Raw genomic sequence first — 27,452 nt, 5'->3', positions numbered from 1 at the left:
GCTACATACATGCTATGGAATTCCAGTAACTCAGACACCACATTTTCTACAGTGCTTTGAGAAAGTGTGTGTGTGGGGGGGAGGGGGAGAATCAAAAAGCAATTAAGCATAAAAACAATCTTTCTTGGGGAAAATATTTTATTTTTATAGACCTATCCTCTTCTAAAGCCACACCACCTCTCTTATGGTCAATTATTTTAAAGCATTAATCCATAAAAATGGTTGAGTATGATTTTTTTTTTTAAAAACCAACAAAATAGACACTATGAAAAGTTATGCAACATTAAAAGAAGTCAAAGGGCTGTATTTTCTCTATTTCTAGAAACCCTGTCCTGAAATTTAAAATGGTTTACAAGACAGAATGTGTTGTATTTGAGTTAATAACCAAGCTGAAAAGATTATCCACAGATAGAAGCCAGTAGAGTTCCTGGAAGGAATTTTTGCCAGTCTATTACTAATCAAGGGGATCATTAGCTGACAGTTCTAGTGGAGAAACGTCTCTATCAAAGTAAATAGGGCAAAATTCTCCAGTCAGATCTGCATTGTAATTTTAATATTTTGCTCTCCCTCGATTTAATTTGTGAGGCTCCCACTGATATCAATACTATCACCTCTCCCTGACAGTTTTTTTTCCCCACAGCCCTGGGCAAGCTCTCCCTACTGGACACTCACCAGGCTACTGTGTTTGAATCCCACACTGGATCAGTGTGCTTTTGGCTTGTTGCGTCTGAGCAGAGTCCAGGCACTCCCTCTGGCTTTGCATCTCTAGGCAGGCTCTCAGAGTACAGAGCCTCCATCTACTACCTCCTTCTGGGAGCTGGGATTTTGCAGCCCAACTCTCTAGATTTAAATGCCCCAGGAAATGATATGCAGAGTGGGAAATGATATGCAGAGTGTGTCCTAAGCAGGGCCAGCTCCAGGCACCAGCAAAGGAAGCAGGTGCCTGGGGCGGCCATTAGAAAGGGGCAGCACTCCGTCCGTTATTGGGGCGCACGTCCGGGTCTTCGGCAGCAATTCAGCGACGGGTCCTTCACTCCCTCTCTTCCTCTTCGGCGGCACTTCGGCGGCAGCTCAATCGCTTGGGGCGGCAAAAAAGCTGGAACCGGCCCTGGTCCTAAGTGTCAAAATCTTCCTGGGGTCCTCAGCAGTACAGTGACGCTTTGCCATGGTTGTAGTATGTCACAAATGTAGAGCCAAGTGGCAACTAAGGCTAGGTCTACACTACAGCGGGGGGTCGACCTAAGATACGCAACTTCAGCTACGTGAATAGCGTAGCTGAAGTGGCGTATTTTAGGTCGACTTACCTGGCTGTGAGGACGGCGGCAAGTCGACCGCTGCCGCGCCGCCATCGACTCCGCTACCGCCTCTTGCCGCGGTGGATTTCCGGAGTCGACGGCAGAGCCATCGGGGATCGATTTTATCGCATCTTCACTAGACGCGATAAGTCGATCCCCGATAGACCGATTGCTACCCGCCGATCCGGCGGGTAGTGAAGACGTGCCCTTAGCTACCTCATCTGTGGCTTCCCCTTTCCCTGTGATTGGAGATGGAGTAGTACTTGTGTCTCCTCTGTTGCAGGGGCTCCACTCAGGGGGTTACCAAGGATGAGAGTCAACTGAAGGGAAAAGTAGCCCAGAAGAGGCATTTTTAGATTCTGAACTGGGGTCTTTTGTTTTTTTCTGGATCCTGAGGTCCCCAGCAACACAAAAGGAAGTCCCAGTGCTGTTGTGAGTACAACTGCCTATTTTGAGTGAGCATTTGAGGAAAAGTGATGATATGGAAGGACCTGGGGTGTTTGTTTCCAGCCCTGGAGCTGTCAAAGAATCATATGCAGAAATCACAGCTGGTCAGGATCAGGCTTCCAGTCAGGACTAGTCACAGTTGGAAACATTTTCCTAAGATTCCTTGTCCGAGATACATGATTCAAATGCACTACACGGGAGATGTAGACAAATGTCCCACTAGAGATTTTATTACTGGGACTCTGTTAAAAACTGTAGGATTCTCTCCTGCACAATTGAAAGTCATAATTCATGTGCTAGGTAGCAGAGAATCTGATACCAGCTTTTACTCCTACGGTGAAGTGGAATTTTTCTGGGAATGGTTTGGATTTAGGAAGGGAACCAGGGACTGAGATGGTACAGTAGCCATTTTTTTATTTCAGCCTTCTATTAACCCAGTGCCTGTTTTTTTCCACAATGAAAATATACCGGGAGCAGATATTCTGCACTGGTTTCCCATTAAGCTTAAATCTAAAATTTACAATACATTTAGGAATTGAAACGGTGAATTTAAAGGCTCCTTCAAACTTTTCCTGATAAATAAAATAGTGCAACATCTTCCCAATATATTATATTTAGGTTCTGTGTGTGGTTACTTTAGGTATCCCTGGAAACCATACACTTGTTTTACCTGTGATTCTACAGAAAATTTTAGTAATGACTGTGGGGTGAGAAAAGGCATGCCCTGTTGATCACATATTCACTAGACTGACAACTGCAGGGACCTTATTAGATGCTATATGTGTGGGAACAGTGGACATGTTTATAGAAAGTGCCCAGAAGCATGGCACAATAGGAAAAGATTTCACTCCCAGTCATACAAAGCCAGGGGGTCAGAGGATTCCAAGCAGCCCTGCAAGGATTGATGAAGAGCCTATTTTGAGCATCTGGGCCTCTCTACCTTTGGGGGAAGGACTGATTTTGTCCTTCACTGATACAGGATTGGGGATGGGTCAGGGAGAGGAAGTGGGAACCACTGAGAGTCAGGATGCTAAAGACTGGGACATGAGCTCTGGTAATATCAGAAACAGAGATAGGGAGGGGGCAAAAGAGAAACTGGAGGAGGAACATCTGCAGACACAATTGGTTACATAGAAATCTCAGGCACCAGGGATGGATAGACAGGCTACCAATAAGACAGACTTTCTAGTTGGAGAGCACGTTTTGATGTGCCCATCTTCAAGAACAGCAATGTTTCTTGAAATTGTAAAGTGAAACAGAGGATCCAAAGACAATGCTCAGTTTATCCTGAGGGTGGCCTGCAGTTGCCTGAATTACATATAGGGTTTCCAAGTGTCCGGTTTTCAACCTGAACACCTGGTCAAAAAGGGACCCTGGTGGCTTTGGTCAGCACAGCTGACCAGGCCGTTAAAAGCCCAATTGGCGGTGCAGCGGGGCTGGCAGGCTTCCTAACTGGCTCCACGCGGCTCCCCGGAAGCAGCCGGCAAGTCCCTGCAGCCCCTACGCAGAGGTGCAGCCAGGGGGGCTCACCGCACTGCCCCTGCCCCGAGTGCCGGCTCCACAGGTCCCATTGGCCAGGAACTGTGGCCAGTGGGAGCTGCAAGGGTGGTGCCTGCGGGCAGGGGCAGTATGAGGAGCCTCCCTGACCCCTCCTCCCCCCAACTTAGGGGCCACAGGGACATGCCGGCTTCTTCTGGGAGGTGCCTGAGGTAAGCGCCGCCTGGAGCCCGCACTCTGCACCCTCCTCCTGTACCCCAGCCCCGTCCTGTACCCCAACCCCCTGGCTCAACCCTGAGCCCCCTCCCACACCCAAACTCCCTCCCAGAGCCCGCACCCCAAACCTCCTCCTGCATCCCAACCCCCTGCCTCAGCCCTGATCCCTCTTCTGCACCCAAACTTCCTCCTGGAGCCTGCACGCCACACTCCCTGCCGCACCCCAACCCCCTGCCCCAGCTTGGAACCCCCGCCCCAAACTCCTTATCCCTAACCCCACCCCATAGCTCACACCCCCAGCCAGAGTCCTCACCTTCCCACTGCACCCTAACCCCCTGCCTCAGCCTGGAGCCCTCTCCCGCCAGGGCCGGCTCCAGGCACCAGCGCAGCAAGCAGGTGCTTGGGGCAGCGCGACATGTCCGGGTCTTTGGCAGCAATTTGGCGGCAGGTCCCTCGGTCCCTCTTGGAGGGAAGGACCGATCGCCGAATTGCCGCCAAACAATGAAGCGGTGGCGGTAGAGCTGCCGCTGAAGTGCCGCCAATCGCGGCTTTTTTTTTTTTTTTTTTTTTGGGCCGCTTGGGGCGGCAAAAACGCTGGAGCTGGCCCTGCCTCCCGCACCCTCAAGCCCTCATTTCTGGCCCCACCCCAGAGTCCCCAGTCCCAGCCTAGAGTCTGTAAGCCCTCCCACACCCCAAACCCCTGCCTCAACTCGTAGCCCCCTCCCACACTCTGAACCCCTCAGCCCCACCCCCGAGCTCCCTGCTGCATGCCAAACCCCTCATCCCTGGCCCCAGCCCAGAGCCCGCACTCCCAGCCAGAGCCCTTACCTCCTCCCGCACTCCAACCCCCAGCCTGGAGCCCCCTCCCACATGCTGAACCCCTCATTTCTGGCCCCATGCTAGAGCCCACACCCCCAGCCAGAGCCCACACCTCAACCCCGTGCTCCAGCCTGGTGAAAATGAGCGAGTGAGTGAGGGTGGGAGAGAGTGAGTATCAGAGGGAGGGGGGCCTCAGGAAGGGATGAGGCAGGGGCGGGGCAAGGGTGTTCAGTTTTGTGCAATTAGAAAGTTGGCAACCCTAATAGCATTTTCACCAATCCAATGAATAACAGGTTTTCTGTATTTGGTGCTGCCTCGGGCAAGGGGGAGCAAAGAGAGGAGCTTGTGGACATGTTACAAACTCAGAGTAGATAAAAATTGATGATTTAAAAAACATCTGTTTTTTTAATTGAAATCAGATTTTATTTAATTAAAATTAAATGCACATTGAAATAAACCTATTTAAAATTAAATCTGGAATTGACAGCCTAAATTAAGGTGCAAATTTATTAAATTTTAAATTAAATACAAAAATAATTGTAAGTGCTACATGTTAGCTACCAAGAAAGCTAAACACATGCAACCAGAGTTTGTTGAAATGCTTCTGACAGCAGTAGCCTCTTCTACAGGTGCAGAGAGAATATTTTCTTCATTTCAGTTTATTCAGCTAGTTCAGTTCAACTGCTAGTTGGTTCAAAATTAATAAATCAATTGAGTGCTGACAAAGCAGGAAAACTTGTTTTTCTCTTCCAATTTATAAATAAATACTAGATAAGATAATTCCTTTGTTTAATAAATCAGTTAGTTTTAAGTGCAAAACTTGTTTTGATAAACCTTTTTCTTTTGTATCCAACACTTTTAAGGTAGTTTAATTTTAAATAATAATACTAAAACAACTGCTCTTTTGTACATTTTTATTTGCATTTGTATTTGCATCCAAATATAGCTTCACATAAATCATAAGTAAAATGTTAATAATCACCTGGTAAATAAGAAATGCATCATTCACCATTTTCTAACACAATAAAAAAGTAAAAAATAAGAATCTGAATACATGTCAGTTACACTATGTACTTGTTTAAATAAATGTGTCTTGATAGCGTGTATCATCCTGGTTAGCAAAAAGAGCATCAATTTTTAGTGTAAAGGCTATATTTAGTTGCAAATCAACATGTTTAGCTGCAAATCAAATAAGAATCAACCTTTCTTTAAGAAAATAACTAAAAAGTAAAAATCCAAAACACAATTAAAACTGATGAGCTAAATCAAGGTTTCCTGCTTGCTAATTGAAATCATGATTAAAATTGGTGATTTCAGTTGCTTTGATTTAAGTCAATCTGCCCTACAAGCACATTTATGGGGGGATAAAGATTGGGGAGTTACTAAATTTGAGCAACTTCAGGAAGAACCATGCTCATTGGGATTGAGATCTGGGACTTGGAAAATTAATGAATCAGTCAAAAAAAAGGGGTGAGGGGACAAAAAGGAAAGGATGAGAGAAAGGGGTAAATTGGAGGGATTAGAAACAGCACCAAGATGGTCAACTAGGCAGGGATTGCAAGTACCTATGATGACTGGGACCTGAGCCTTTGTTTAGAAGTTACTGAAAATAGCAACTTGGAATGTGCACTTCATCCTGTATGTGTGCTAGAGGCAAATGGTCTTTAGATTTTGAAGGGTCTTTAGATTTTAAATCCATGTTTTGGATTTAGTAGGGATCCAGGAAACAAGATTATGTTCTAGGAATGATGTTTTGGTTGCTCAGAGGACTTGGAGGAGGGGCCCATCCGTCTGGTCCACTGGGCCTGCTACTTATGATAGAGTAATGGTAAGATTTATACATCTGCAATATTGGTGCAGAGAGTAGCAGAAATGTAACCAGGAAAGAGATTGTTATTTGATTTCTATTTTTTGGGTGTGAGGTATTACTGTGTCGCCATTTATAGCCCAGAGCATCAAAGGCTGAGGAAAGATCTTTTTATGGAGATTACTCCTTTCTTATTGCTGGCTCAACAGCTGGATTTATTTGTGTGTGTGTGTGTTTTGGGGGGGGGGGTATTTTAACAGTTTATCTGTAGTGACCAACAGACAAAATAACCTAAAGGCTTATGAGTTGATGAAACTTATTTACAAGCAGTATGAGTTGCCAGAGGGTTGCAAAATGTTTCGGGCATTCTCATTTAAGAATGGTTGGGGCTTTTACATTTTTTAAAAAGGGAATCAAGTAGTCGATTAGACACGTGTATGTGAACGCTACTTCAGTGATACAAGATGTGTAGTGCAGCCTGTAGAGTTCTCTGACCACTGTTTGGTCCAAGTTGAATGGGACAGAGATTTTTTTGGCTGAGGTTACTGGACACTAAATACTTGTTTACTTAATGATACTGTTGTTAATTAGGAAGGCTAAAGGTGTCTTTATGGAACAAGAAACTGTCGGGAGTTTTATGCATCCCAGATAAAATGGTGTAAATTGACCACGTGCAACTTGGTGCCCTCTCTATGTTTCATTCAGAATGTTGATATACAACTGATTACAAGTGTTATTTAGCATTGCAGAGTCATTTGAGAGTTCATAGTTGACCACAAGCTAGAGAACATGTAGACAGGAGGATCTTAGAGGAAGCAAGAAATGATTTAATACCAAAGGAGAAAGCTGGAATAAGCTACATTTGAAAAGGACTTCAGGACAAAAGGCAGGGCAGCCTCCTCTGATGTATTTACAGGATGTAAAGGAAAGACTGCAGTGGGATATGGTAGAATTACAGAATCCTAGCATGGCAGGTCTGCAGGGACCTGCTGCTAAACTGAGGTAATTCCAGAGTATTACAGTGAGCTCATTCAGGGACAAAACATTCCTCCTTTTCTGCAGCTGCAAGTTGTTGAATATTATTGCAGGTTTTCCAGCTTTGGCAGATGAGGAATGGTACTGGCTTGTGAGGCTAACAGGGGAGACAGAAGTTCCTGCAGCTATGTTGTCAATAAAAAAGGAAACTCCTCCTAGGACTGATGCATAGATGGCAAAATCAGAGATTTGTTGATCCCTTTTATATTGTGCTTCCATGGACTTTCACTGATGCCTTGACTGGAGGCAAGTTAAAAACTTCCTTTTATGAAGGCCCTTCCCCCACCAACCCAGAAAAGGGGGACTTGGACGATATCAGTAATTGGAGATCTATTGTCCTTTTGAACATGAATTACAAATTTTTTGCTTCCATTTTAGCCAAGAGTTTGGGGAAAATAGCAGGGAAACTATTACATCATAGACACTATAACACAGTTAAAGGTTTCAAACACTTTGTCTAGTTTGCAGGAAATATTTGAAATTGGGCTATGGAGAAAATGGGAGGGTAATGTTTGGCCTCAGATCAGGCTAAAGCTTTCAGTAAAGTAAACCTACCTTATTTATGGTTTGTCCTGTTCAATCTTGTATTTCCCTGCAGTTTATTAACTGGCTACAGACCTTGTATCTTCATGCACTATGCTTCCCCTACTTATGGGTGGTGGGGAGAGGTGATACAGGCATATTCTGAAGTTAGACAAGGCAAGAATCTTTAATTTGCTAATCCTCAATTCAAGTGAGGTTGTGAAGGATTTTAGTTGTTCCAAGTTTCCCTAAAGAGGTCAATGCTGAGAGTGTATTGATCTACAGAAAGAAGATATTGCAGTAGTTCAGAGATATTAGAGCAACACTTTTAGAAGTGAATACCTACAAATATTGGAATTTTTGAGGCGCAATTCTAAATTAATACTTAGGGGAAACATTGACTGAATTAGTCTTACATACAGTATTATCAACTGGTGCATTATTAGCAGAATTAGGATCTCATCATTGATGGAATTCTTAGTTTCTCAGGTTTACTAATTTTTGAGACTGTCAACACTTTAGTTCTCACCTCTTAGGGGGGTAAAGAAGCTTGCTGCAAGAAGATGGGACCCTCTGAATTTCAGGTTCTCATTTCATAGCATAAACAATGTTGGACTTGTAAATGCACAGCTGCACTTTCTAAATACTATACTATAAGCAGCTCTCAGCAGATATTCCGGACAATTTCCAAAATCGACAAATTATTTAAGATCCCATATAAAATAATCTACCCAATATTAATGAAACTTAGCTATTTTGTCTGAATTTTTGAACCTTCAGCCAAATGGAACTTACTAAAATGTGATTGGCAGTCAGCAGATCATATGTTTTGTCTGCTTCCATTTCAGAAAATAAAATCAACAAACTTAAATTTCTGAACCGATTGATTTTGCTGCTTTCTTTCCATTTAGCCATTCTGAGAACTTCATTAATAGTGGGATCTTTATTATCAAGATCTCTTTAGTACAAAATTAACCCTCTTAAAACTGAAATAGTTAAGAGCAACTCCTTGGATTGAAAGAATATCAGATTCAGTGTTACAGATGCAACTTCCAAGACATTAAAATAAATAAGTAATTTTTAAAATTAGTTGCCCTTAAGTAACACATAAGTAGCACATCCAAGTAAGAATTACAGTCAGCCAGAAAAATGTGCCAGTGGTTAGAAGATAGAGCTATTAGCTGCCATGAAGGAAACCATGCAGCCAGCTTCATGTTCCAGCAGTTAGCAAGAAAAGAGAGAGGTTTGCATTTTACTTCTAAGGGAAGGTGAGCTTTATTCACTTAGCAGCCATCCTTCTCACCAATGGGAGCCCAAAAGAATTACCAGTCAGTGGAAAAGAATAATATTTTGCATATATGTAGCATTTTTCAATTGTAGATGACAATGTTTTATAAAGGTGGGTAAGCATTATTAAAACTACATGTTACAATCAGAGATCCTATTCAAGGAGGGGGCATAGAAGGAAGAGAGTTTACGTAGACAAACAAGAGACTTCAAATTTAATTGTTTTACTGATATCTCCTCTTGTATGAAATAACATCCAGAAAGCTACTGGTAATGCAGATTTATAAGATTTGGAAGTGAGATGGAGAAAGATAATTCAGACTCGGTAAAGTAAGCGATGTTCCCGTCCTATCTATCAGAGTGAGGATAACTAGTATCATCCCCTTTTCATTCATTTAGGGTGAAATCCACTGCTGTGCAGAGAGTACAAGATAGGCCTTGTACTGATCCACTGCACAGAGTGAATTTCACCCTTAGGAAATCTCTGCACTGCAAAAAAGGTGTGTTCTTAACACAGTTAAAATAGCAGTGAAGACACAACAACTCTGCTTTTAACTTAGGCTAGCAGCTTGAGTTCAACTTGAGGGTGCCCTATAGGCTTACACTTGACCTTACACTTTAACCAGACTTAAAAATCAAATTGCTGTATCTTCACTGCTATTTTAACTAGAGTTAGCTAAGTCAGGTTATCTAACCTGAGTTAGAACACTTTGGGGGGAGGGGGAGGTTGAGTGTAGACAGACCCTAAGTGGATGAAGCAAAGGTGTCAGCTTCTCTCCCACTCTTTTAGGGCTCTGTTCAGACAAAATCTGATGTGTACCAAAGTTCATGCTACATAGCTTCATATCCCAGTGGCTTATTAAACCATAAATGGTCAAGGATTGAACAGGGGTAGGGCGTAGGTCTGTTTTATGGGCTGCCCAGGGAGCGCAAAAAGGAAGTGGAGAGTGCCTGAGATTCTCTCTCTTTCCTGCCTTCCATTCAAAAAACAACATTCCAGGAACAAAACCTTCACACAGGGCTACTGAAGCAATTTGTTTTATGCTATTGTTATGGGCTACTTGTGAAGGTAAGAGAATGACATGAAAGCTGGGAACTTCATTCTACTCCTTGCTTCAAACAAGACACCCACTAAGGGATTTGGAGCAATCAAATTTTTGAATTGCTCCGCTCCTGCTCCAGGCAAAAACCTACTGGTCCATGCTCCAGCTCCAGGCTCTGCTCCAAAGCCCTGCACCCACTAATACAAAACTGGTCCTCTCTGATACCTGACTGATAATGTTTCTGTAAAGCACTGAATTACCCAAAATCATAATAAACACTTTTTTTTTACTTGCTTGAATTTTATTCCACAGTACAGTCACTGGCAAAGCAGTCCAACTTCTCATTGTAGAATATAGATGCACAAACTGATGTGTTCATAGAAGCTGCTCTGATTACACTGCAAATGCCATATACTAAGTGTTAAAGAGGCAATGTCAATATTAATAAAAAAAATACTTCCATGAACAAAGTTTACCTACTAAAGTTACCCATGACAACTAAGAGTAAAGAGGAAATATTTTGTTTACTCTTTCAATTTGTTTACTTTGCGCCTCTGATAGCACTTCGTATGTAATCAGTTTCACTATTGTCAGATTGGCCAGTTATTTTTTTAGCAACAACTGTAAAAGCAGCCACTGGAGTTAGTGGATGCTGACTCCTATTCTGTGATGGGAGTATTAACTCTTAGCATATCTGACCCATATCAGGTGACTGCAGCTTTGAAATAAAGACTCCACTATTCCTCTGTGTCACACATTTCATTATGAAAAGGAGAGAGAAAAACATTTTTAAATGATAGAAGAATGTGGCTATAAAACACAGAAATTAGTAGGAGAGCTAAGGGCCAGTGTCTTGCTTGAAACTATTTGAGAGACATAAGAGGGTAAGGTAATATCTTTTATTATCTCACCCACTTTGTCTTTCTAATAGCCTGGGACCAACACAGCTACAACAACACAAGCTATCTGCAATTCACTTCTCAAAACTCACCAAGACAGAGAAAAAGGAAAAGTCAGTGAGGAAAATGGAATAGTTGGGTAAGCTGTGTAAGAAGTATAGTGTCTAGGAAATCAGAGAGCCGATAAAACCAAAAAGCTAAAACTGAGAGTCAGAGAAAGAAACATAACAAAAAAGGTTACTCACCTTTGTAACTGTTGTTCTTCGAGCCCTGGAATGGCGCCTGCATGATGCTCAATATATGACCCTGCCAACCCGGTGCCCCCTCAGTTCCTTCTTGCCGGCTACTCCAACAGAGGGGAAGGGGGGTGGGTTTGGAATGGATATGAGCAACATATCTTGAAGAACAACAGTTACAAAGATGAGTAACCATTTTTTCTTCTTTGAGTGCTTGCTCATATCGATTCCAATTAGGTGACTCCCAAGCCTTACCTAGGCGATGGGGTCGGAGTGAAGGAATGTTGACTGCAGTACCGCTCTACCGAAAACCGCATCATCTCGGGCGTGTCGGACGATGGCATAGTGTGAGGCGAAGGTATGGACCAAGGACCAAGTCGCTGCCCTGCAGATTTCTTGGATTGGTACCTAGGCCAGGAACGCCTCTGACGAGGCCTGGGCCCTAGTGGAGTGTGCGGTGAGAGCTGGGGTCGGCACACCGGCCAGCTCATAGCAAGCGTGGATGCAGGATGTGATCCAGGAGGAAATTCTTTGAGAGGAGACTGGGAGGCCCTTCATCCGGTCTGCCATCGCAACGAAGAGCTGGGTCAATTTCCTGAACGGCTTAGTGCGTTCGATGTAGAAAGCAAGGGCCCTGGGGACATCTAGGGAATGTAGCCGCTGTTCCCAGGGACCAGCATGAGGTTTAGGATAAAAAATGGGCAGGGAAATATCCTGACTGGTGTGAAAGGCCGACACCACCTTGGGGAGAAAAGTGGGTGTGGTCTGAGTTGTACCTTGTCCTTGTGGAAGACCGGTAAGGCGGTTCCGAGGTGAGGGCCTTCAGCTCGGAGATGCGTCTCACCAACATAATGGTGACCAGGAAAGCCATCTTTCAGGAAAGATACAGAAGGGAGCATGTGGTTCGAACGGGGGGCCCATGAGTCTTGAAAGGACCACATTAAGGTCCCATGCAGGGACAGGCTGCCGGATCGGAGTATAGAGACGGTCCAAGCCCTTGAGAAAGCGACCGACCACTGGGTTAGCAAAGACAGAGCGGCCAGACGCACCTGGGTGGAAGGCCGAGATGGCAGTGAAGGGAACCTGCTGTTTCAGGTGCAGGAGGTACTCCAAAATGAGGGGCACCTGCACCCGGAGGGGGTGTGTGTGGTGCTGGTGCCCCTCACTTTGGAGTACACACCAACATGAAAACAGTTTCCACTTTGCCAGATATGTGGCTCGAGTAGAGGGTTTCCTGCTGCCCAGCAGGACCTGACTTACGGGGTCCGAACACAGAAGCTCCGTAGGGTTCTGCCATGCAGCATCCATGCCATGAGGTGGAGAGACCACAGATTGGGTTGACAGAGGCGACCGTGGTCCTGAGTGAGCAGGTCGGGAAGAAGAGGCAACGGGACTGGAATGTCCACCGACAGTTCTAACAGTGTGGTGTACCAATGCTGGCGAGGCCACGCTGGAGCTACCAGAATCACCCTCGCCCCGTCCCTGCAGATCTTGAGCAGGACCTTGTGCATGAGGGGGAATGGAGGAAAGGTGTAAAGCAAGCAACCCGTCCAGGGAAGCAGGAATGCGTCCGTGAGGGAGCCCGGGCTGTGACCTTGGAAGGAGCAGAACGCTGTGCACTTCCTGTTGCTGCGGGTGGCAAACATGTCGACCTGGGGAAACCCCCACCTTTGGAAGATGAGGTGGACGACATTTGGCCAGAGGGACCACTCGTGCGAGTGGAAGGACCGGCTGAGGCAGTCCACCAGCGTTTTCTGGAGCCCGGGAAGAAAGGATGCTACCAGGTGAATGGAGCGGGCTATACAGAACTCCCACAGCCGAATGGCTTCCTGGCAGAGGGGAGAGGAACGGGCCCCCCCTTGCTTGTTGATGTAGAACATGGCCATGGTGTTGTTCGTGAGAACGCCGCACAACGACCACGCAGGTGTGCCTGGAAGGCTTGACAAGCAAGGTGCACTGCCATCAGCTCCCTGATGTCGATATGGAGGGAGAGCTTGGACAGAGACCACAGGCCCTGAGTCCAAAGGTTTCCAAGATGAGCGCCCCACCACAGAGCTGACGCATCCGTGACCAGGGACAAGGAAGGCTGGGGGCTTTGAAAGGGGACTCCCTCGCACACTGCCCAGGGATCGAGCCACCAGCGGAGGGAGGCGAGGACCCGCTCTGGGACGGTGACCACTGAATTCAGGCTGTCGTGCACCGGGTGGTAGACTGACGCGAGCCATGCTTGTAACGGCCGGAGCCGGAGCCTGGCGTGCCAGGTCATGTACGTACATGAAGCCCTATTGCCGAGGAGACTCAGGCAACTTCTTGCTCTCAAGGTCGGGAAGCTCTGAAGGCCCCAAGTGAGGCCCACGATAGCTTGGAAATGGGAGTCCGGTAGGAGGGCCTGCACCTGAACGGAGTCCAGGACTGCCCCAATGAACTCTATCCTCTGGGTCGGTTCCAGGGTCAACTTTGCTACATTGAGGAGGAGACCCAGCCATCAGTACATACACCTGACCAGGTGGAGGTAAGACTGCATCTGCTCTCTGGTGCAGCCCTGAAGCAGCTAGTCGTCGAGGTAAGGATACACTTGCACCCACTGTCGACGGAGGAAGGCAGCCAAGACCGACATACACTTGGTGAACACCCGGAGGGCTGTGGAAAGGCCTAATGGAAGGGCCATAAACTGGTAATGTTCGCGGTTGACCACAACCGCAGGAAGCGCCTGTGTGCCGGATGAATCGCTATATGGAAGTACACATCCTTCATGTTGAGGGCAGCGTACCAGTCTCCAGGATCCAGGGAAGGGATAATGGTACCCAGGGAGACCATGCAGAACTTCAACTTGCCCATGAACTTGTGGAGCCCGCGCATATCCAGAATGGGCCGGAGGCTCCTTTTGGCCTTGGGGATTAGGAAATATCGGGAGTAAAATCCCCTTGCCCCTTAGTTCCCACGGAACCTCTTCTACCGCCCCCAAGGCGAGGAGCACCTGAACCTCCTAGATAAGGAGTTGCTCGTGAGAGGGGTCCCTGAAGAGGGATGGGGAAGGGGGGTGGGAGGGCGGGGAGGAACAAAATTGGAGAGAGTATCCCGCTTCCACCATGCGAAGGACCCGGCGGTCCGAGATTATTTGAGACCAAGCACGGCGGAAATGGGATAAACGATTCAAAAAAGGTGGGGAAGGATCCTGGGGTAAGTCTGGCATGCCGTCCTCAGGCGTCCCTTCAAAAGGCCTGCTTGGAACCCGACGATGGTTTGGTCAGGCCCTGGCCTTGCCCAGACAGGGGGTTGGAGGGCTTCCTCCTGCCATTCCACCCCCACCGCCTCTAAAAGTCCTGCCTCGGCCAAGGAGAGTAGGAGCGCTGCTGCGGCTGCTGGAGCTTGAAGTGCTTCCGCTGCATTGCCGGGGTGTGCATACCCAGGGACTTCATGGTCACCCTCGAGGCCTTAAGGCTATGTAGCCTAGAGTCAGTTAGCTCTGCAAACAGACCCTCTCCGTGAAAGGGTAGATCCTGCAGCATCTGCTGAACCACCAGGGCAGGCCAGAGGCTTGCAGCCAGGAGGTGCACCTCATGGCAATCCCGGACGACAAGGTACCCGCGGCTGAGTCTGCAGCGTCCAGTGAGGCCTGCAAAGAGGTCTGTGCCTCTGTCTTGCCCTCATCAACAAGGGCCCCAAATTCCTCCCTGGACTCAGGAGGCACAAGCTCCTTGAACTTCAGCATGGAGTTCCAGGAGTTAAAGTTGTAACAGCTCAGGAGTGCCTGCTGATTGGCAATCCTGAGCTGGAGCCCACCTGTAGAGTAAACCTTGTGGCCAAACAAGTTCAGCCGCTTGGCATCCTTTGACTTGGGCACAGGGGCCGGCTGTCCATGCCTCTCCTTCTCGTTCATGGCCGCAACCACGAGCGAGCAGGGCTGCAGGTGTGTGAACAAGTAATCGTATCCCTTCAAGGGAACAAAGTATTTACGTTCTACCCCCTTGGCCATAGGGCGAATGAAGGCCAGATGGTTTTGGCATTAGTCTGGATGGTCTTGATGAGGGGTAGGGCCACCCTCAATGGACCTTCCAGGGCCAAAATGTCCACCGCTGGGTCCTGCGATTCCACCACCTCCTCGGCCTGCAGGTTCATGTTGCATGCAACTCTGCGCAGGAGGTCCTGATGGGCACGGATATCAAGGGGGGGCGGCCCAGAGATAGAGGTGCCCAACATAGCTTCATCGGGGAGGAGGATGAAGAGGCCATGGGGGGGAAGAGGGTTGTCCTGACCCCCCTGTGCCACGGGGACCCGATGTCCTGCATCGCCGACCACAGGGCCCGGCTCGGAAACCGGAGTCGGAGGGGGTGCTGAAGTGGGAAGAGTGCACGACATCTCCTCCATGCCCCCATGAGCGGGCCGACTGGCGAAGGCTTCCAGCACCCGGGGTTCAGAGATGGCTGATCGGGAAGCACCAGACGGTACACCCATGGTGTCCAGAACAACTACTGGGCGGGTCCCTGCCCATGCGCCTGCCAAGGCACTGCCCCCACATCAGGGTGGCCTCAGTCCGACTGGCGGCAGTCCCAGTCCGAACCTGAGGAACGAGAACCGGACCGTGAGGGCCAGGGCAGTGCTGAGCGAATCTGCTCCGGTGAGTGGCGACGAGGTGAAGGGGAGCGATGCCATGAAGCTGAGGAGCGGTACCATGGCCTGGAGCTGTGCTGAGACGATGAACAGTGCTGGGATTGGTGCCAGATCTGGGATCTGCTCTGTGACAGCAACCGGCGGGCAGAGTGGTGCCATGATCGGGAGCGTCGGCACGAACCGGAGCGATGCCACGAGTACAACCGGCAGCAGGACTCTGAGCAGTGCCGGGAACGGGAATGGTGCCAGGAATGGGAGCAGTGCTGAGGCTCAACCACTGGTGCTGACAGTGCCGACAGGCGGATCAACGCCGGCTTGCCCTGAGATGGTGCCATCTGCTGGGGCACCAGGAGCTTGGCGTGGAACAAGGAGACCCCGATGCTATCATGGCAATGAGGTCTCTTGCCACCGCAAAGGTGTCCGGAGTAGAAGGCAGCTGGACTTCCACCATGCTTCGGGTTGGGGAGTCCTGCGGCACCGGACTCAACTGTTTCCCCCAGTGGGGCCGGAGTCGACGGCACCGTGGCCACGATCTTTGCTCCCAGATGCTCCCCTCCAGGACGCTCCCCAGTGGCTGGGGCTCCAGGGAAGCAGGTCTCTGCACAGGAGAGCCACCCTCCTCCGGCTTCCGGTGTCACTTTGGTCCCGGAGAGTGGGAGCAGTACCGAGCCAATGTCGCCAACTGAGGTGCCGGGCAGCGGCGGTGCTGTGGGTCTCGGTCACAGTCCAGCCGTGGTGCTGCCTCCACCACCACCGCCATTGGGGCACTGCATACCGAAGAGCTCGGTGCCGGGTCCTGCTGTGCCGAAGGAGACTGGGGACTAAGTGCCACCTCCATAAGGCGCTGCTTCAGGCGAAAGTCCAGCTCCTTCTTAGTCCGAGGATGAAAACCCTTGCAGATCCTGCACATCTCGGCTTGGTGAGCCCCCCCCCCCCCCCAGACACTTTAGGAAAGAGTCATGGGGGTCGCCAGTTGGCATGGGCTTGGAGCAGGACCTGCAGGGCTTGAGTCCTAGGGACTTGGGCATGGAGCCCCAAAGAAAAATAGTCGGAATGGAGGGTAACTAAAACCAAAAAACAAGAACTACCAACAAAACAAAACAACAACTATCTATAGAGCTAGGGAAACGTGGAGAACTTGCAGAGCAAGGTGCCAAGTTCCAACAACCGTCACGGGCGGTAAGAAGGAACTGAGGGGCGCCAGGTCAGCAGGGTCATATATTGAGCGCCATGCAGGTGCCACTCCAGGGGGCTCCACAGCCGACCCGATGGATGCTGCTAGGGGGAAATCTTTCTGATGCCATGCACATGGCACGCGCACACCTAATTGGAATCGATATGAGCAAGCACTCGAAGAAGAAGAATTAATTCTGCTGAAGTGTAATATGGTTCAGGGGGCATATGCTTATTATTGAGGTATTTGTGGACTGTAGCATGACAATTTGTGGTCACAGTCAGGTCTATTACAATAGGGATTCTGATTCATCCATACCTTTATACTTATGTTTGATCATAACCGTTGACATACTGTCTATGTTATACACGGGTATTCTTAACTAGTATAAGAAAGGAAGCTGTACAGTTCATGGATATCTATGAGTTTAGCAAGGTAAGCTGTACAGCATTTATTTCCCCCCCCCCCCATATATTAAAAGGAAGGGTCCTCCCTCTACCCTAATAATGAAATACTGTATCAATACAGAAATATTTTGTACTGTATAGTACATTTCTAACAACTGATATAAAGTATCTTTACCATCATACTTGAGGGGTTAACATTAGTTTTCTGCTTTAATGGACCTCAATCGTCTGTTTTATCATGCATGTTTAAATAAGCTAATTCACTATGGTGATGAACGGAAGCAGCGAATAAGGATTGTCTTGTTCATGCGCTAAAATTGCAGCAGCTGTTTTTGTTTGACTGATGTAGTTTGAAAGAGCCCCCTGACGGTAAACCATAGAAAAAACAAGGGACGTTTCAATGTTCTCTCTATTACCAAAATTACTCATAGGATTATAACAGTCATAAAAGGAAATTGCTTTGTCCACATGTAACTGCAAGAGATTTTTCCCCTTGCATATTAAAGGTAGGTGTACAATTTTAACACTTTTCTTAAACCTAAATAAAATTATTCCATTGAGTATTCTGCATAATGTATTCTAACAAAGTTCTCTATCAAGCCAAAGTTCCATCACTGAAGATATTATTTTTATGAATCCCTTTCTAATAAATATTATTGTAGCATCCACTATCAGAGTAAAATGCTGTAATTGTGAAGAGAAGGGATAGCTCTAACAGGATAATCAACATACGATGAAGACAGTAAGGGAGATCTCATAGTGCTGAGTTTCAATGGGAATTTTTCATAGGTTCCAAGGTCAGATGGGATCATCATGATCATCTAGTCTGGCCTCCTCCTTTAAATCATGATTTAAAGACTTCAAGTTACAGAGAATCCACCATTTGCACTAGTTTAAACCTGCAAGTGATCCATGCCCCATGCTGCAGAGGAAGGCAAAAGAATAAATAAAGAAAAAACCCCAGGGTCTCTACCAATCTGACCCGGGGAAAATTCCTTCCTTACCCCATAATACAGGACATAGGAATTAATTCAGGGAAATCCTATTTGAACTATAATATATCGTGCAGAAAACACATCCAATTTTGATTTAAAAATTGTTGTGAGTGCTCAGAACCTTTCAGGATCACATATGTTGAATACGTAATAGAGCAACCACTTGCCTTCACAATTATCACATTTTATTTCAATAATGAATATTCCAGTAACTTGACTTTAGGCATGAGTGAGGGCTTTATTAGAATACAATTATGCCTGAAGTGATCTCAGTCAGATTTGACGGTTCTCAGGACCATGCAGATTGAAACCCTAATCAAGCAACTTTTTTTTTCTTGAGAATATACCATATATAACAGTGTTAAATTCTGTGGGACTTTTTCCTAAGTAAAAGCTGTGAGTGAAATCCTGGCCCCGTTGAAATCACTGGGAGTTTTGCCATTGATTTCAATAGGGCCAGGACTCCACTCTGTAGATTTTGGCTCTTGCTTAATATAGTACTGCGCCTGATCACTTCTGTTAAGTACTCTTTGTTTATTGAGTGCTTATTTTAAAAAGGTTTCACTGTAAATGTAGTTTAAAATTACACTAGATATTTAAATAATCTGCAAAGGAGGACTACAAATTATAAGAAGCTAGTCAATAAGTATGTCCTACATTTTTTCCTAATGGAAATTAGGTATATTGCTTGAAAAGTGTAACTGCGTGCAAATAGCATTTTACAGCACTAAGAAAAAAAACACTAAAAAAAAATCTCAAATAGAATCAACTACATCTGACAGATCTAGTCTTTATTTTTTGTTTAGTTAAATAATGCAGGCATAATAAATGTATTCTTTATTCTAGGATCACACAGGGTCTGAACGTAACACTCAGAATTAACTCTCCAGTGCATAACATTCTTTCATAAAATCATTAACATCATCTGATACAATTTTAAATTACAGACCAGATATCTTCAAAAGCATACAAAATGATTCATGAATAAAAACAACAAAATCCATTTTAAAAGAAAAAGTAGTAAAATCTGGTTGATCTTTTTAAAAATAATGCAGCAGGAAAAATATAAAGTTGCATTCATGAAACTAAATGCTTTGTTTAATCCATGTGGAATGACTTTTTAATAGGTTTATTTTATGTATAATTGCTGAGCTCTGAAAGTACAAAAAATGGAAATCTTCTACTACCCCCGTTTTGTCCTAATAACTTTTCAGAGAGAACACAAATATTGAATGGAAACTGATAGTGTAGACAGCTGTACATTAGGTATCTTGAATATATTTGCATTAGAAAATAATTTCAACATTTGCAGCACATCTAGAATCATTTCTTAAGATCAATCCTTTACAGCTAATGTGCTCCCATGGTGTATTCCAGGATACAGTACAAAGAATTAAGCTCACACTACCCTGGGGGAAAAAATAACCCACACCAGGGTTGTCAGTTATCCACAGTTGGGCTACTTCCCATGTTCAAGAAAAGCTTTGGTGTAGAAGTGTTCATATTTCTAGTCATGTACTACATAGATAGGGTGACCAGATGTCCAAATAAGGGTTTTGTCTTATATAAGCAACTATTACTCCCTCCTCACCCCCGCATCTCAATTTTTCACACTTGCTATCTGGTCACCCTATGTAGATGATCTGAAGTATTGGATTTCTTCAAATTTTGTCAGTTCTCCAGTTTATGCAACATTGTAGCTTCCAGATAAATATAGATGAAACACACCAACAATTAAAGAGCACTTCAGTTTGATAGTCTTGTTCCTGGGTATACACAATCTAGAGTGATTTAAGTTTAGTGGAACACTTGATTTTGTTTTAAGTGCTTTAATTTGGAAGTGTGTCAACTCTCACTTGCTTCCAAGACAATTAAACCAATTTAAACCTGTGATGTAGTAAAATACAAATGGAAACAAACTGCAAAAAGGGCATATTTAATGTCTTGAGTTAAAAAAGAATTTATAATGCTAAGGGAAATGCCACTAGTTGTATGTATAATGCAACTTGAAGATATACACATATATAAAATGAGTTTATGGATAAGAATACACAAATTACTATTGAAAAAAATCAGGGCCTTAATAGTGAGATCATTAGATTGCAAACTCTGTCAAAACCTGGACAATTAAAGAAATAAAACATAGACTCAGCATCTTGACTAATTTTTTATATCTATATATTTTCATCTTTGGATAGTGAGACTTCCCCATTGAATCAGAATTACTAGATTTGGTCTAAAGTTGACATTGGTATTGTTTAGACAAACAATTTAAAGCCCTAATCCTGCAAAGCCTTCTTCAAATCCAGTATTTCCATTGAAGTTAACTGGACTATCCACGTCAGGAAGGACTCTGTAAGGGTGCTGAGGATCCAACTCTAGTGAAAAACTTCACCATCCATTTGATCCTAACCCCTCAGTTACAAGGGAAAAGAGGAGGGATGAGGAGAAAATGGCTCTGAGAAGCTTTTTTTAAAAGGTGAAAATTAGGAGTTCTTTATGCTTTTGCTGGCATATTATTCAGCTGAATTTTGCATAACTGATGTTACTGAATATATTGGTCTTGGTAAAATGATGGGGGGTGGGTTAATTATTTCTATTTCTGAGTTGAAAGATTTGAATACCTACAGAATGCTATTGTACTCCTCCTTTTCCCCTCATCCTCCAATATGTACTTGGTGCATACAAATTTTTAATCTGTTCTCTGCATCTAAGGAAGCGATCACACCATCTGAAATTCACCATCTGAATTGCCATGAAATAGAAAATGCAACAAAACACACTGAAAACGGTTGCAATTGCTAACACAGCCTTAGTCACCAGCAGCCACCACAAGACAATTTGGCTGATAGAAAATCCTGATTAATGACTTCTTCATTTTAGCATCAAGGCAACAGCCTGAACTGCTATGACTATTGGCTTTTCCTCTTTACAAGCCGTATATGATCTACTAGTTTCCAAGAGCAACTAAATAGGGGGGGGGAAGGCATATTAGAAGTGTTTTATAACTTTCCAGTCATGATATGCCTACATAGAGATTAGATCTGACTTTGTTATAGTAGGGGGAGAGTGTGGGTGTGGTCCTAGCTCCCTAGGGGGTTTCTAGAGAGGTGTGCAACCCTTTATTCCACAAAGTAATTAGACATGGTAGCTGGTAATTGATTCCCCACCACAAAGGGTGTATTTAAATTATTATTAATTATTATTTTTATTAATAGTTATAATTCATTGTACATAACAACGTGTCTAGTACATCAATGCAGCTGCATGAAAATGCCAAGTGACAGTGATTTTGGTTGCTACAACGGCACTTAACCTGGGTTTCCGAAAAGCAATCTTCAAAATTCCCTGATCACTATCTGGGATATAATTCCGACCTATGTATCTCTCCCCCCTCCCCTTCGCCCCTCCTTTTATCTCCCTGTTTAGGAAGATGGGAGGAAGTCACTGGAGCTTCATCTTTCCCAAGTTGGTTACATTGATAAGACACACGCAATATGATTTATTGCCTTAGCCTTATTTGGTCTCTGATACAAGATGCAGGACTGCACAGATCAAGCCAACCGACCCTTAAAGCCGGAGTTACCCTCCCCAACAGGCAGCACCCCAAATCCGGGCAGGGGAGAACACCAGCAGCATCGCGGTTCCATTTCTTGAAAAGAGTTCGGACTGAGCTATCAAAGCAAGGGAAATGGATCTCCCCCTTTTCGCCAAATCCAAACTCCCTCCGAGCCCGTTCTCTCTCGTCCCTGCCCCTCCCTTCACTTTAGCAGCACCCTGCGCAGCCCTCTCCATGGCACCCTTGTTCAGGGCTGAGCCAGTTATCAGTTACCTCCGCACACGGGATAATCTCACACACCCCAGCATCCCCCCGCCCCTACCTCCAAGCCGTTGCCCCAGGACTAATACTCATTGCTGGCCGCGTTAGAGAACAGCCGCCGCCGCCAGTGCAGTACACCACGGAAAGGAGGTGGAGGAGGCGGCTTGGTTACACCAGCCTTTTCTCTGGTTTCATCCTCACATAGCAACCCTTAAAATGATGGTCTGTTAAACCCCACCATCCTCGCTTACAGCACTTTCCTCCCTTCCAGGCAAAGAAATCAGATGCACGGTGTCCCCCTTCCCACACATCAATTCTCCATTCCAGCCAAAAGCCTCACTCTGCCCTACTGCATGGAAATAAATCCGGGAGGGGGACCCCCCCCCGGCCGGTCAGTCTGTAACATACACGTTTAACATGTTCTGTGTGTGTTTCTAGGCATGGTGCGCGCGCGCCCGCGCATTTTGTGCAATGCTTCTTTTAATCGCAAATCCCCTCAGCCCGTTTCACGCTCCAGTCAGCTGTATGGCTTCCACTTTTGCACGCGGGGCCAAAAAGCGCAATTGTCACCGTCTCTTGCCTTCTGCAAGAAGAGCCGCCGCTGACGGTTTCACACCTTGTGCCGCCGGTCAGCACCTTGGACACCCAGCGGCGGCAGCAGCCCAGAGAGCTTCGCAGCGGCAGCCCCCAAAATCAGCTGCATCCTCATCAGCACAGAAGTGCTGGGACCAGAGCGAGCGTAGCGACAACCAACAACCCCAGCAGCAGCTGCTCAAACCCAACATCCCAGCGGTGCTCAGCAGCTGATGCGCCCCCAACGCAGTGCAACCAGAAAGACCCTCTCTTGCAACCCTCACGCCGATACCTAACAGTAGCAGCCCCATCCCTAGGACCTGCAACAACCCTGCTAGCACCTGCTGCCGCTCTCTAACGTTGCCCTCCTGAGGCACAGCTGCAGATGCCCCCTTCCCTCCCCCCAACCCGACAGCAGCAAAGCAGCTCCTGCTAAGACCAGAATGCCACAAAAAACCCCTGACACCTCACCAGATGCACTCCGCCCCCCAACAGCCACACCGCCCCCACTATTCCAACAGGATTAGCTGCGCCCACAAAACAAGCCCAGCAGCAGCTGTACCCTCGCCCCCAGCAGCTGCACTTCTCATTGTTTTTAACAAGAGTCTGTCAGACTTTGCAGCCCAAGACCCACGCTCAGCCCAGTCGGTTCACTCCCCTCTCTTCATGCTTACACCCCAAGTCCTGCAAATCCTTGGCCACTATGTCCCCAGGTTCCCCGCCTGCAGAGGCTACATTAGCCCGGGAGCAGCAGTGCCCCCAGCCTGGGGCGCTCAGCGGCATGAGACAGAGGATACCCATCATCGTGTCCTTACCTTTTTCAGCGCTGACATTCTAGTACATTATTGATTTAGCAGGTGCCGGGTTGCATGTTGGGCTGGCGGGTCAGGTGAGGGGGAAGCCAGGGCAGGAGGTGGCAGCGGAGGAGGAGCGGCGTGTGTATAGCATTCTCCCCGCGCAGCGGTCACACACGCTGGGGCATTGCACCGCTTGCTAGTCCCCTCGCGCTAGCCATGCGCTGCTGCCGCCGGGGCTGCTGCTGAACTTGCAGCTGTCAAACCCCGCTCTACACACAGCTCGCGCGCTCTGCGCAGCCGCGCTCCCCCGGCCGGAGCCCGGCAGGCGCGGCGCCGGGCCGTCCGGACGCAGCCGCCATGCCGAGAAGGTCCGCTCTGCGCCCCGGCGCGGGCCGCCCCTCCGCCGGCAGCGCCAATGGGCGCCGTCCCCGGCCGGTGGTGGGCGCGGCTGGCAGGAGACTGAGCAAAGGCGGAAGCCTGGGGCGCGCTGTCGGGGCCGTGCGCCGCGGCCGGCGTTGCTTGGGGGACCATGTCTGTCGGCAGGAGGCAAGGTGCAGTCGGGGGTCCCTTGTCTACTCCGGGGCGTTGGGGGCTGGCGGTTCCGCTCGCCCACTGCTGCGGGGGCTGCGCGGCTAGGTCCGGGAAACGTTTCGAAAGTTCCCGTGTGAGCCCTGTCCCGGGAAAACGGGTGTGGAGCCGGTTTCCCCGCGCGCCTCGGAAGTTGCGGGAGCCGGATGGGGAGCTAGCGGGCAGCAGGTGTTGGAGGGAGCCTGGGCGGCTGGTTGGGGGCGAGGAGCCCCGGGGCCAGGGAATAGGAGCGGGGAGGAAGCCTGGGGGCTGCATGGGGGTTGTTACTGGTGTGGGGGAGCCCATTAGCCCAGGAAGGGGAGGCTGGAGTGGGGGACTGAGCCTGAAGCAGCCTGTGGGAAGGGTGCTGTCTTGAGGATGGGTGAAGAGGGGATCGCCTGAAGCAGCCTAGGGGGTGCTATGGGCAGCTGCCTGGGAGAGAGTCTGGGGTTTGCCTACAGTGCCTGTGAGGTTTGGTGGTGGTCTGGAACAGCCACTGCTCTACCTCTCCACTTCCCCCTCCCCCCGCCAAAGCTCCTGTCCCATGCTGCTGCTGCTGTTTCTTTACTGCCAGCCGCTCCACGTGGGCTCAGAGCTAGCATGAAGAGGCTGCCTGAAGACCCAGCACCACAACACATCCAGGTAGCAGGGAGGAAAAACTATAGCAAAAACCTGCTGCATGTACGAAATTCCACGAAGTATGCAGATAGGCATGGACAGGCAGGGAGCTGGCTGTGTGAGTGTCATGTCCAGTGTGTGACACTTAGGTCTGCAAGGATAGACTATATTTGTAGATGAACATGTGGCAGCCTCTGGATGCTCTAATTAATTGGCCTTGTGTCATTAGAAAGAGTGCCTTGCAGGGTGGTTTTTTTTGGGGGGGGAGGTGAACGGGGATATGCAACAAGCCATTAAAACAAGATCTTGCCTGCCCTATGTGCATCCTGAAGATTGCAGTAATTTTAGAAGACTAGGTGCTTGTACCTGTGTTCTTGGGCAAAAGTTACCCTTCTCTTGTGCACTTGCTGCTGCTTCTTCCTTTCACCCCAGAAGTTGAGTTCCTGTTAAGGTTGTGTAATGCTTCTATGCATCCCCTTTCTAAATTCATCTTAATGCCCCCCCCCCAAAAAAAGCACCCCCTCTCACTTTTGGCTGAAACTGTCAATGCTTTTTGTTGTCCTCGAGATGAGTGTGTGTGCACAAATGCTTGGAGCTGTTTTATGCAGTTGGAGTTATAACATTTTGGGAAAATAGACTTTCCTGTTTGTGCAATGTGACTGTCTTTGAGGGATTTTTGGTTTGGGGGGCTTGTTTTTGTTGTGTGCATCTAATTCTAAAAATCTGAACTTTGAAAGTTGAAGCTTTGCACTTAAATAATCCTAATGCAACAGTGTAATTGCTAGGCTTCTAAAATGCAGTTATTTTTCACAATTTTTTATCAGTTTTAAAACTTAATATGGAGTATGAACAGTAGAACATTTTATGTTGTAAAGTGTGTATATGCAGAGATGCACAATGAGTTTGTATATGCAGCTAGTTAAGTATACACTGGCTGGTTCTCGATTTTGTAAGCTCTACAAGTCTATCCCCTACAGAGCAAAGACTTTGCAATTTCTGCAAGCGAGATAACTATGGATTGTATTTATTTATTTGCAAAACAAAACAGGAATTATATAAACTTAATGCAATGTTAGGGATCCTGAAATACTCCGTCAGAGAATCACGGAAGGGATCCTCTTTGAGCCCCTGATTCATAGAACCTCCTGCAGTCCATATATGTCAGGTTCTTCTCCATCAAACAAGGGAATAAGACAGTGTTCTAAAGGATTAATTCTTGACGCTCTGCTTCTGTATCCTCCTCTTATCTTAGCATAAGGAAGAACCAGCCACTGCTTGAAGACAACTGCAGCTTTAGCCTGTGGAGGCTGGCCTGAGACACTTGATATCAAACTTGGTAATGCAGACAAGGTTGACGGGCTGATGCCCAAAGAATTGATATTTCTTTCACCCACCTTCTCTCACATGATCTGATAATAGTGAGAAAGAAATTTAAGTAACAGTTGAAAAAAGCATGTCTTTTTGGAACATCTGTTTTTGTGTACGATAGGAGTAGAACAAATAAGGCAGGCAAGTCCTAATCCCCTTAATTTGGAGGAATTTTCAGTGTGAAGTAGGGTGCGTATAACTCTCCAGCTGTTAAAAAAAAATGTTTATATGGCCCCCATCTCTGCACTGTTTGCCTAGAATGTGATCTATTTAGCTTCTTGTAAAATAAAGACAATTGAGTGAGTTTCTTCCCTAGGAAAAATGCATGTGTTTTCCCGCTCCCCCTTTAAAAATAAATATTGAACCCATCATACATAATGCTCATACAATAAACCAGGGTGTATAAGAATTATATATCTTGTTACTTATAAGGACCTACATGTGCATAGCTGGGAGCTGCAGTGGGCATTGCCTCGCCCCTCTCTCTTTCTCCCCCCCACCCCCTGCAAGTCTCAGACAGGCAGGGAATTTGCCTCCTCACCACTTGTGGCTCCATTGGCCTGACTAGAGATGCACCCACCCCCAAAGAATAAAAGTCAAACTACTCCTATGCCTATTACCATAGTATCTGCGCACCTCAGAACACAAACAAATTAATCTCACAGCACTTCTGTGAATTAAAACAGTATTACTATTCCCACTTCAGTTTGGGAACTGAGATATGGAGTGATTTGCTTGTCCACAGTCACACATGTAGTCTGTGCCAGTGCTGGAACTGAACCCAGATTGTCTCCATCTCAGTCTAGTTCTTAACCACAAGACTGTCCTTCTTTCAAGCAGAAAAGATATTGCAATTTGTGCAATAAATTGTTTCCTTTCTGAGCATCTATCAAATTCTTTTATTTTAAATAGTGAAACCTATTTTGAGTACCTTTCATCTTACAATTTTCAGTACTGCTCCCATTAGAAACACCATGTTAAGGTATTACTATGTCAGGTCAGACATTAAAGTGAGATGTTCACTTCCCAGACTGTGCTTCAAATCTGCCGTACTCATGATCGCAGCATCAGACTTTAAATCAGTGAATAAATAATCTCCTTAAACTGTGTCTAAGCCAATGTGTAGTTACCGAACAGCTACCTAACGTAGGGAATCAGAAGAGAAATGGAACCTAGCCTGTCTAGGCTTTATAGAGAACCCATCACCTACGATATCTGTGGAAACCCAAAGTTAGATCTTAACCTAATAGAGAATCTTTGTCTCTTCAAAGCAACGTGTAAACAAGAATATCTCTGTGGCAGAGAGGTTTGCTGGAAGTGGGGGGGAGGGGCATGAGGCTGATATGCACAGCATTAGTGTGTGTGATGAGCTTACCTATATTTTTTATTAATATGCTGCATGTCTATGTGTGTTCATGA

General features: G+C 46.7%; 2 protein-coding genes across 2 annotated transcripts in view; one reads left to right on the top strand and one right to left on the bottom strand.

Moving 5' to 3' along the window:
• The window catches only part of DLGAP2 (DLG associated protein 2), a 649,549-nt gene extending 625,784 nt beyond the window's left edge, over positions 1-23,765 (bottom strand). The window contains exon 1 of the mRNA XM_065400541.1: positions 23,499-23,765. The gene's annotated coding sequence lies outside the window, so the exon portion shown is untranslated. The remainder of the gene's footprint in view (positions 1-23,498) is intronic.
• A 210-nt stretch (positions 23,766-23,975) lies between these two features.
• Positions 23,976-27,452, top strand: part of ERICH1 (glutamate rich 1) — a 120,128-nt gene continuing 116,651 nt past the window's right edge. The window contains exon 1 of the mRNA XM_065401284.1: positions 23,976-24,031. Within this exon, the coding sequence (XP_065257356.1) occupies positions 24,010-24,031 (22 nt within the window). The 5' untranslated portion in view covers positions 23,976-24,009. The remainder of the gene's footprint in view (positions 24,032-27,452) is intronic.

This window comes from Emys orbicularis, chromosome 3 (genome assembly GCF_028017835.1).
Source record: "Emys orbicularis isolate rEmyOrb1 chromosome 3, rEmyOrb1.hap1, whole genome shotgun sequence".
In the NCBI taxonomy this organism is placed as follows: Eukaryota; Metazoa; Chordata; order Testudines; family Emydidae; genus Emys; species Emys orbicularis.
This window is presented reverse-complemented; position numbering and strand designations above follow the sequence as displayed.